Below are 12135 nucleotides of genomic sequence, written 5' to 3'. Positions count from 1 at the left end.
ATAAAGTTCCAACAACTTACTATATGAGGTGTTTTTATATTTTGGTCCTAGTTATCTTTATTTACTTGCTGATCCTCCTCCATTGTGCCTCTTACAGTTGATATGTCTGAATTTTTATTCTTACTGTGTTTTCTTGGATTGGCCTTTTGTCTCATCTTCTAATGCCCACATTCTACAGATTCTCAAGGCCCTGCTCAATTACCTTCATTAAATTGATATTAGTCTGTCTCTGATTAAAAGTAATTTAGTGGCCGGGTGCAGTGGCTCACACCTGTAATCCCAGCACTTTGGGAGGCCGAGGTGGGTGGATCACCTGAGATCAGGAGTTCGAGACCAGTCTGGCCAACATGGCGAAACCTTGTCTGCACTAAAAAATATAAAAATTAGCTGGGCATGGTGGTACACATCTGTAATCCCCGCTCCTAGGCTGAGGCATGAGAATCACTTGAACCCAGGAGGCAGAGGTTGCTGTGAGCCGAGATCATGCCACTGCACTCCAGCCTAGGTGACAGAATGAGATTCTGTCCCCCAAAAAAATGGTCTTCTTCCAAATTTGCAAGACTTGTAGTTTTGTAAGAGATGTATATATAATAACTTCCTATGTTTTCACTGTTAGAGTATGTACTTATTCTACCTGTCTTCGAGACTGTAAGGTTGTTTGGGTAGGATCCATGTCTTTTTTATCTTTGCTCATTGCTCCTAACACAGTGCTGTATACATATTAGATATCGAATACATTATTGACAAATTAAAGTGTACATGTTAAAAGTATATCTTAAATTCACAGCATGTAACATGGTAGATATTGAGAAATTTTTAAGCGTTTTTTGACTTTTTTCTCACATTTTGTATATACATGTTTATATTCATACGTGAAAATAAGATAATGAGACAAATAAGAGGGACTTAATAGTGTTAAACTTGTATATCTGACTTAATTTGCCATAAAAATTAAGACGAGTCAAATTGTTTCTCTTTTGGATAACTTAATATGATTTTATTTTTCTAGCAAAGTCAGCTGTTACTTGGCCTCACACTGACTTGTATTACATATATATTTTTTCTTTTGTTACAGGTAGAGTTTTACCCTGTATTTGTAAAAGCACACCTAAGGCACTAAAGTTTTAGAATAATTTATTTAAAGCAGAAAGATGTCTCTCCAAAGATTAAAAGTAGTACTTTAATGTTAACGTTATACAGTATTATAATGGTCACTAAAAATGAACAATGAACATACAAAGAGAAACTCTAGCAATGTATTTGCGTGATAACTAATTTTTTTTCCTAATTTTTTGGGGTACAGGTGGTATTTGGTTACATGAGTGAGTTCGTTAGTGGTGATTTGTGAGATTTTAGTGCACCCATCACCTGAGCAGTATAATACTACACCATATTCATAGTCTTTTATCCCTCGCCCCCTTCCCACTCTTCAACTCAAGTCTCCAGAGTCTGTTGTATCATTCTTATGCCTTTGCTTCCTCATAGCCTAGCTCCCACATGTCCATGAGAACATACAATGTTTCATTTTCCATTCCTGAGTTACTTCATTAGAATAATAGTTTCCAATTTCATCGAGGTCACTGCAGATGCTATTAATTCATTCCTTTTTTTGGCTAAGTAGTATTCCATCATATATGTCACAGTTTCCTTATCCACTCATTGATTGATGGGCATTTGGTTTGGTTCCATGATTTTGCTATTGTGAATCTTGCTGCTATAAACATGTGTGTGCAAGTATATTTTTTGAATAATGACTTCTTTTCCTCTGGGTAGATACCTAGTAGTGGGATTGCTGGATCAAATGGTAGTTCTACTTTTAGTTCTTAAAGGAAATCTCTGCACTGTTTTCTATAGTGGCTGTACTAGTTTACATTCCCACCAGCAGTGTAGAAGTGTTCCCTGATCACCTCATCCATGCCAACATCTACTGTTTTTTGATTTTTTGATTATGGCCATTCTTGCAGGAGTAAGGTGGTATCGCGTTGTGGTTTTGATTTACATTTCCCCAATCATTAGTGATGTTGAGCATTTCTTCATATGTTTGTTGGCCATTTGCATATCTTTTTTTGAGGATTGTCTGTTCATGAACTTAGCCCACTTTTTGATGGGATTGCTTTTTCTTACTGATGGTTTGTTGTAGATTCTGGATATTAGTCCTTTGTCAGATGTATAGATTGTGAAGATTTTCTCCCACTCTGTGGGTTGTCTGTTTACTCTGTTGACTGTTCCTTTTGCCATGCAAAAGCTCTTTAATTAGGTCTCAGCTATTTGTCTTTGTTTTTATTACATTTGCTTTTGGGCTCTTGGTCATGAAATCCTTGCCTATGCCAATAACTAGAAGGGTTTTTCTATTGTTATCTTTGAGAATTTTTATAGCTTCAGGTCTTAGGTTTTAGTCCTTAATCCATCTTGAGTTCATTTCTGTATAAGGTGAAAGATGAGGATCCAGCTTCATTCTCCTACATGTGACTAGCCAATTATCCCAGCACCATTTGTTGAAAGGGGTGTCCTTTATGTTTTTGTTTGCTTTGTCGAAGAGCAATTGGCTGTAAGTATTTGGGTTTATTTCTGAGTTCTCTGTTCTGTTCCATTGGTCTCTGTGCCTTTTATATCAGTAGTATGCTGTTTTGGTGACCGTGACCTTATAGTATAGTTTGAAATCAGGTAGTGTGATGCCTCTAGATTTGTTCTTTTTCCTTAGTCTTGCTTTGGCTATGCGGGCTTTTTTTGGTTCCATATGAATTTTAGAATTGTTTTTTCTAATTCTGTGAAGAATGATGGTGGTATTTTGATGGGAATTGCCTTGAATTTATACATGGTTTTTGACTGTGGTCATTTTCACAGTATTGATTCTACCCATCCATGAGCATGGGATGCGTTTTCATTTGTGCCGTCTGTGATTTCTTTCAGCAGTGTTTTGTAGTTTTCCTTGTAGAGGTCTTTTGACTCCTTGGTTAGTTCTTAAGTATTTTATTTTATTTTATTTGCAGATGTTGTAAAAGGAGTTGAGTTCTTGATTTGATTCTTTGCTTGGTTGCTGTTTGGTATATAGAAGAGCTACTGATTTGTGGACATTAATCTTGTACCCAAAACTTTGCTGAATTGTTTTATCAGTTCTAGGAGCTTTCTGAAGGAGTCTTTAGGGTTTCCAAGGTAAATGATTGTATCGTCAGCAAACAATGACAGTTTGACTTCCTCTTTTTTGATTTGGATGCCGTTTATTTATTTCTCTGCTCTGGTTGTTCTGGCTAGGACTTCCAGTACTATGTTGAAGAGGAGTGGTGAGAGCAGACATCCTCGTCCTGTTTCAGTTCTCAGAGGGAATGCTTTCAACTTTTCCCTATTCAGTATTATGTTGGCTGTGGGTTTGTCATAGATGGCTTTTATTACATTGAGGTATATCCCTTGTATGCCAGTTTTGCTGAGAGTTTTAATCATAAAGGGATGCTGGATTTTGTCGAACTTTTTTTGCATCCATTAAGATGTGATTTTTGTTTTTAATTCTGTTTATATGACATGTCACATTTATTGACTCGTGTATGTTAAACCATCCCTGCATCCCTGGTATGAAACCCACTTGATCATGGTTGATTATCTTTTTTCTATGTTGTCGGATTCGGTTAGCTAGTGTTTTGTTAAGGATTTTAACATGTATGTTCATCAAAGATACTGGTCTGTAGTTTACATTTTTGGTTATGTCCTTTTCTGGTTTTGGTATTAGGGTGATGCTGGCTTCATAGAATGAATTAGGGAGGGTTCCTTCTTTCTCTATCTTGTGGAATAGTGTCAAAAGGATTCGTACCCATTCTTCTTTGAATGTCTGGTAGAATTCTGTTGTTCAGTTTGAATAATTTTTTAATTTCCATCTTGATTTTGTTTTTGACCCAGTGCTCATTCAGGAACACGTTATTTAATTTCCATGTATTTGTCTGGTTTTGAAGGTTCCTTTTGGACTTGATTTCCCGTTTTATTGTACTGTGGTCAGAGAGTGCTTAACATGATTTCAGTTATCTTAAATTTATTGAGGCTCGTTTTATGGCCTAGCATATGGTCTATTTTGGAGAAAGTTCCATGCACTATTGAATAGAATGTGTATTCTGCGGTTGTTGGATGAAATATTCTGTATATATCTGTTAAGTCTATTTGTTCTAAGGTATAGTTTAAATACATTCTTTCTTTGTTGACTTTCTGTCTTGATGACCTGTTTAATGCTGTCAGTGGAGTATTGAAGTCCCCCACTATTACTGTGTTGCTGTCTAATCTCATTTCTTAGGTCTATTAGTAATTGTTTTATAAATTTGGGACCTCCAGTGTTAGGTGCATATATGTTTAGGATTGTGATATTTTACTGTTGGACAAGGCCTTTTACCATTATATTATGTCCGTCTTTGTCTCTTTTAACTGCTGTTGCTTTAAAGTTTGTTTTGTCTGATGTAATAGCTACCCCTGCTCACTTTTGGTGTCCATTTGCATGAAATGCCTTTTTCCACCCATTTATTTGAAGTTTATGTGAGTCCTTTTATGTTAGGTGAGTCTCCTGAAGGCAGCAGCTGGTTGGTTGGTGAGTTCTTAACCATTCTGGAGTTCTGTATCTTTTAAGTGAAACATGTAGACCATTTATATTCAGTGTTAATATTGAAATGTGATGTACTGTTACATTCATTGTGCTCTTTGTTGCCTGTGTACTTGGGTTTTTTGTTTTTTGTTTTTGCTTTTTAACTTGTAGTTTTGTTTTATAGTTCCTGTGTGATTCATGCTTTAAAGCGGTTCTGTTCTGATGTGCTTCTAGGATTTGTTTCAAGATTTAGAGCAACTTTTAACAGTTCTTGTAGTGGTGGCTTGGTAATAGCGAATTCTCTCAGCATTTGTCTGAAAAAGGCTCTCTCTCCTTCATGTGTGAAGCTTAGTTTCGTTGGATACAAAATTCTTGGCTAATTGTTTTCTTTGAGGAGGCTGAAGATAGGGCCCCAATCCCTTCTAACTTATAGGGTTTCTGTTGAGAAATCTGCTGTTAATCTAATAAGTTTTCCTTTATAGGTTACCTAGTGCTTCTGTCTGACAGCTCCTATGATTCTTTCCTTTATCTTAACTTTGGATAACCTGGTAACAATGTGCCCAGGTGATGATCTTTTTGTCATGAATTTCCCAGGTGTTTTCTTTGTGCTGCGTGTATTTGGATGTCTAGGACTCTAGCAAGGCCAGGGAAGTTTTCCTCAATTATTGCCCCAAATATGTTTCCAAGTTTTTAGATTTCTCTTCCTCAGGGAACACCAATTATTCTTAGGTTTGGTTGTTTAATATAATCCCAGACTTCTTGGAGGCTTGGTTCATATTTTCTTGTTCTTTTGTCTTTGCATTTGTTGGATTGGGTTAATTCTAAGACCTAGTCTTCAAACTCTGAATTTCTTTCTTCTACTTGTTCAGTTCTATTGCTGAGACTTTCCAGAGCATTTTGCATTTCTAAAAGTGTGTCCAAAGTTGCCTGAATTTTTTATTGTTTTTTTTTTTCTTTAAGCTGTCTATTTCCTTGAATATTTCTCCCTTCACTTCTTGCATCGTTATTTGGATTTCCTTGCACTGGGTTTCGCTTTCTCTGGTGCCTGCCTGATTAGCTTAATGACTAACCTCCTGAATTCTTTTTGAGGTAAGTCAGGGATTTCTTCTTGGTTTGGATCCATTGCTGGTGAACTAGTGTGATCTTTTGAGGGTGTTGAAGAGCCTTGTTTTGTCTTATTACCAGGGTTGGTTTTCTGGTTCCTTCTCATTTGGATAGGCTCTGTCAGAGGGAAGGTCTAGGGCTGAAGACTGTTCTTCAGATTCTTTTGTCCCACTGGGTGTTCCCTTGATATAGTACTCTCCCCCTTTTCCTACAGGTGTGGCTTACTGTGAGCCTAACTGCAGTGATGATTGTCTTTCTTCTGGGTCTAGCCACCCAGTGATTCTACCAGGCTCCAGGCTGGTACTAGGGGTTGTTTGCAGAGACTCTTGTGATGTGAAGTGTCTATGGGGGTCTCAGCCGTGGATACCAGTGCCTGTTCCAGTGGAGGTGGCGGGCAGGGGGGTTCAATGGACTCCGTGAGGGTTTTGGTGGTTTAATGTTCTATTTTTGAGCTGGTTGGCCTCCTGCCGGGAGGTGGCATTTTCCAGCAAGCATCAGCTGTAATAGTAGGGAGAGGGACCAGCAGTGGGCGGGGACGTAGAACTCCCAAGATTATATGCCCTTAGTCTTCCACTACCAGAGTGGGTAGGGAAGGACCATCAGGTGGGAGCAGGGCTAGGCATGTCTGAGCTCATGCTCTTCTTGGGCAGGTCTTGCTGTGGCCTCTGTTGGAGATGAAGGTGAGATTTCCAGGTCATTGGAGTTGTGTACCTGGGAGGATTATGGCTGCCTCTGCTGAATCATGCAGGTTGTCGGGGAAGTAGGGGAAAGCTGGCAGTCAGAGGCCATACCCAGCTCCCACGCAAACTGAAGGGCCAGTCTCAGTCCCACCATGCCTTCCCCAACAGCCCTGTTTCCAGATGGTGGGCGAGATGGGCCTGAAAATTTGCCCCAGGCTACCCGCCTTCTAGCTGCGAAAGAAAAGGGCTTGATTCTTCCCTCCAGAGTTGTGGCCAGGAGGTTTCTTGCCCCATTCAAATTGTTAAGTTTAGCTAGAGATTTCCTTTTCCCTGTGGAGTTTTACCCTCTGCTCCTCTGGCCACCCTCCCTGTATATCCCTGTGGTGCCAGGCAGGAATGGCCTCCTTGGGGACTCAGCAAGCTCCCAGGGCCTTACAGCGCTTCCTCTACCCACTGTATTTTGCTCAGCTCTCTAAAGAGTCAGATCCAGGTGAAGTTGGAAACTTCTGCAAACAGACCTTCAGTTTCTCCAGTGGGGGTGTGTGTTCGGGAGAGGAGGGTCTCCCTTTCCCATTTCTGCAGTTGGGGCACTCAAGTATTTGGGGTGTTTCCAGGTCCTGCAAGAACAGTCCGCTTTCTTCAGAGGGTCTGTGGGTCCTCTCGGGATTGCTGGTTTGTTCTTGCAGTCTATCTGGAGCTAAAATTCACTATGCGAGCCTCTGCATGCTGTTCTGTCTGGAGCTACAATCTAGTCCTGCCTCCTGTCTACCATGATGACCCCTGTCCAGTAATAACTAAATGTATGTCACAGAATAGCAGTTTACAACGAGTATTGCTGATTGTGCATGCAGTAGTGGCCTTCACACTCCCTACTCCCTCTTCTACCAGTTTGTTTTTCTTACCGCTTTCTGTATCTTTGGAATAAAGACTATAATAACAGATCAGGCTGACAATGAAAGGCATCATCTCAATCCATATTGAAGACAGGCTTGTTCTAGTCCAGTGCTGCTAAAACATTGAGCTAATCATCATAATATTAAGAGAATCATATCAGGGAAGGTCCTGAAAGTAATAAACTGTTCTTGAGTAGTTACAATCTTTAAGGAGATTGTGAACATACAAAAATTATACTTTTTGACTATGGCAAAGTCCTAATCATTGAATAATGTACTGTTTGTCAAAGCTAGCCAAAGCATGTATTGTTTATGTGCACTCTTGAGGAAGGTGATGCCATCAGGATAAGGCAAGGCCTATCTATATTTTTCCTCATGCAGTGAAAGGTTAAAGATTATCAAAATGTTAGAGAATTGAGAAGAGAAATCAGTATAAAAACTGTGGGCTTTAAAGTCCTAAATCTTACCATGACAACTCCTTTGTCACTTGTTAGTGTGGAACATTGGCATCCTGTTTAATGTCTTTGAGCCCCAACTTAGCCATTTGAATATGTCAATATTGAATAACTGTGTAGTTATTGTGCAAACTTAATGAACTGATTTCCTTCTTCATAAATTCCTATAGTTATGAATTTCTGTTAAGTGAAGAATGCCTTCTGCCTAAAGATGGAAGATTCAGCACCTTGACTGAATCTTAGATATATTCCTGGGCTTTAAGATATTTAATGTAGTATATACTGGTTACAGATAAGTAAATTGAAACCAAGTCAAGTGATTTAACCATAATTATAATTAAATATAATTAATGAAAAACATGGAACTAAACAGGTCTTTTCTTTAGTCTTTTTACCATTGTTTAATGTACCCTTTGTTTAATTACAGATACATGTACATTTCTTCCTTTCTTTTTTTTTTTTTTTTTTTTTGAGACGGAGTCTCGCTCTGTCGCCCAGGCTGGAGTGCAGTGGCCGGATCTCAGCTCACTGCAAGCTCCGCCTCCCGGGTTCACGCCATTCTCCGGCCTCAGCCTCCCGAGTAGCTGGGACTACAGGCGCCCGCCACCTCGCCCGGCTAGTTTTTTGTATTTCTTAATAGAGACGGGGTTTCACGTGTTAGCCAGGATGGTTTCGATCTCCTGACCTCGTGATCCGCCCGTCTCGGCCTCCCAAAGTGCTGGGATTACAGGCTTGAGCCACTGCGCCCGGCCACATGTACATTTCTTAATTGGGTTTCAAAGATTCTTTTGTTCTTTGTAGGACTGACTGATTTTTTTTTACAGCTTTAATTTTAAATGCTCACATGACTTAACATTTTTCTGGCTGAAAGGGCTATAATTGCTTTTTTCTTATTGTGACTGCCATTTAAGGAACTTGCATTGTACTGTTGAAACTTTATTCAACTATATTATACCATGGGAAATTGGATTTTAGGTCTGGAAAAAAAATCTGAAGGCTTGAAAGTATGATCACGTCTTAATGACATAGAATAAAATAAACTACTAAACTAAGAATATTTTATGTATTGCTCAATTTATGTTTTTTGTTTTAGATGGAAATAGAGAAGCTGAAGAAAGCTATCCTGTCTTCTTGAGGTAGTGTGGACCTGGTGTTCATAATGTTCCCGGATTCAGAAGCAACACTATGAACTTCAGCTGGCTTGTTACTTACAAATTGTGAATGCTGGTGTTATGATAAATATGAGTAAATGAAGTATAATATCTATAGAAACGTAGAGTGAGGGTGAACTTTTATATATATATATTTTGTTTTGCCAATATGAAGAAAAAGAGGCCTTATTTCTTAACTGTGCTGGGATTGCAAACACTTTTTTAAAAATTGTTTGCTTGAAAATACTACTGAATATATATAAATAAGAATGTGCACAGTAGTTTTTTTTATTGAAACTTGTATTATTTTTAAAGAGATCTATACTATAAATATGGTGATATATTTACAAGTTATCTGTAAGATATACACTATTTGAGAGGGACAGATTAGCTTTTCAGTAACTATAGTCACTACTTTTTCCATAATGCATAAGGGATATAAACTGTATTTGTATGTGTATGTGTATATATATATATTTTTACTTTTATCCTCTTACCCAAGGTTACACTGTTGTGCCTGTTTGTCTGCAATGCTGTTTATATTTTGGGTGATGAAATAGGAGTTTCCTAGCTATATAAACCAGATTACTCACCCATGCATATAGTAAGAACTAATGAATAATCAAAATAATTTCATCAACTTTTAGAATATTTTATGTTGCTTGCACTATAGGAGTCATAAAAGGAATTTAGTTAACATATGTTGAACTGTTAAACATTTGGGGAAATATGAACTGTTTTTTAAATTTGTTAGGTCTGAAGAATCTAAAACTGTTAATTTAACCCTTAACTTGTGCCTAGAAACTACAGCACATATAAAACATGTAAACACCAGCCTATTGCTGTACTTTTCTGCTTATTTTACAGTCTCAAATATTGCTCATTATCTTGTCAATTTCATGCTTCTCCTTCTGACTTTTAATAATGGTAATAGGAAAACAAAACCCAGAACTTTTCAGAACTTCAGTGTGAGGTTTCCTATTTTGACAAGTTATCTTGTAAATACTCAGGTTTTATGATGTATAATTTACCTAATAGACCAAACTAACTCATGGAGATATTTTGAACTATTATTTAGGTACAAACTTTATGATGAATGTTAGTATGTCATAAAATAAAACATTACAGCTTATTTAAAACCAAATATAGTTGAAGATATTTAAAATACATTTTCACAGAATGGATGAATTAGTTGTTTCTTCAGAGTTACTTATGAACAGTTGAATGCTTTAAAATGTTCTATCTGTAGGTACATCTAAAAACACAAGTGGGTTTATTTAAATTTTTAAAATTTGAAATTTTTCATTTGCAAAAAATTAGGTTTTATGCTTTATTATATAGCAAATGAGTGTCAGATTTTTGAGTACCAGTGATTATGTTTCCATTTTTTTTAGTTTTAAACCACCAAACCAATATTTTGCCTTTATATTTTAATCTTATAATACAGAAATCTTATGTAAATGAAGTTTTGTCATGTTTCAAATAAAGAGAACTGAAGTAGAAAATAGAAATGCCAGTAAACAACATAATGTTTAATTTACAACTTACATTAGGGGTTTGGGGGAGTGCTAATTATATATTGAGAATATATATTAGAACTCTTCAAAATGGGCTCTTCCAATGAGGTCACTACTGAACAAAATTGTTCCCTCCTCTTCTGTTAAATAGAATAGATTTAAATGACTAGTCAAATGAATTTTTTCCTTCTTGTTAAATAAATTAAATCTTATTTTCTTTTAATGACAAACCTTAGGTATAATAAAAACATTGTAATCCTAGAAATTATCCTCCAGCTTTCTCACCTGAAAATCTATTGAAGCGATCCCTGGTCATCCTGATAATGGGACGAGGGAAGTTTCCAGCAGATTTCAGGCTGTTCTTAAAGTTTTTGTTGGCCATTTTCTCACTAGTACATAAAATCAAGATGCTTATGAGAATGAAAATGCATTTAAAGATTTTGCTTGTGTACTCCTCAGTCAGAATAGAAAAATAACTGAAATACTTTTATCTTTCTGTCCTTGATAAAACAGTAAAGAAAACCAAACAAACCCAGGCCTGATGGGAAAAATGATTCCTTTATTCTAGCAATGTTACTCCTTGCTGTTGGTATGGGAAATTTTATTAATTTCTGTTCCTAAAATTCATATCACAAAATGATATGTAATAATCTTTACTTGGGGTAAGTCATGAATTTTTTTTCTACATGTGAGTATAAAAGACGAAAGTGAACAGCATGGAATCTCACTGCCAAATTATTAGTGAATGTATAGTTCATGTATTCTTTGAGACACACAGTATCATTAATTTCCGAATTGTATTTCAGTGTTATTTTTTGTGTGTGACCACTAAGCTTCTCTCTTAATATAAAGCTGTTACCTTCTACAGAATTTAAGTCTGAAGATGTAAAGAGAGATCAGGCCTTGCGTAACAGAAGATACTCTTTTTTCTGCTCTTACTGTAATCACAGAAAAATAAAAAATCCAAATGCTCTCTAGATTTGTTGATAAACATTTTATGCCTGCATTTAAACTTGAAATGTATGAGCAGAATGAGACAATCAGTTAAATCAGAAATGAGAAGTATTATAATGTAATGGCCTTGTTTTGCTGTAGCAATAAAATGACCAAGTGCAATGACTTGATTTAATAAAATCATATTTTAAAAGCTGCTGCTATGAATATTTTTGGCTATAAAATTTTACCCTGACTTGCTTTCAGTAACTCTTATGTAATGCAATTGATGTTGTAACCTAACATTCCAAAAAAAAAATTGAAAGGGGGAATCTCAAAATAGTATATACTTCACTAACTTGTTTACAGGTGCTGTATAAAAAGCATGCTTCTCTCTTGAAAAATTAATAATAAAGGATTTTATTGCCAGTTGTGTCAGTCTTTATTGGTTATGTTTTGTTAACTTTAGCATTTGTGTATTGCAGAGTATGATGAAAATTATATTACTTCAATTTCCAAATACAAGAATAAATAGTAAACTGAAAACATTAAAAATTCTAGACCTGTATGACTTTTACTGAACTTTTCTGTGTCTGGTTTTTAATCTGAAACTGAGATAATAATTTCTACTTTACAAGATTATGGGGAGAATTTGAAATAGTTTATCTAAAGGGCTTTATACTATGCTTGGCATAGAGTAGTTTAAAAAAAAAATGGAGGCTGCTGTTTTACCCTTTTAGAAAGCATTTTACAGTGATGGTTGTGATATAAATTAGATGGATAAGGTTAAGAAAAAGGAGGCATCATACATCCTTTCCTCCTGAGTACAGTATAGTATCCCTTTCTT

At 36.5% G+C, this 12135-nt stretch overlaps 1 protein-coding gene across 2 annotated transcripts in view; it reads left to right on the top strand.

The window, feature by feature from the left end:
* Positions 1-11717, top strand: part of CD2AP (CD2 associated protein) — a 152146-nt gene extending 140429 nt beyond the window's left edge. For both annotated transcript variants that reach the window (XM_077998608.1, NM_001266309.1), the window contains 1 exon segment: positions 8781-11717. In XM_077998608.1, the coding sequence (XP_077854734.1) occupies positions 8781-8822 (42 nt within the window). In that variant the 3' untranslated portion in view covers positions 8823-11717.
* The last annotated feature ends 418 nt before the right edge of the window (positions 11718-12135 follow it).

Source organism: Macaca mulatta, chromosome 4 (genome assembly GCF_049350105.2).
Source record: "Macaca mulatta isolate MMU2019108-1 chromosome 4, T2T-MMU8v2.0, whole genome shotgun sequence".
In the NCBI taxonomy this organism is placed as follows: domain Eukaryota; kingdom Metazoa; phylum Chordata; class Mammalia; order Primates; family Cercopithecidae; genus Macaca; species Macaca mulatta.
The sequence above is the reverse complement of the archived record's forward strand: the minus strand, read 5'-3'. Positions and strand labels throughout refer to the sequence as shown.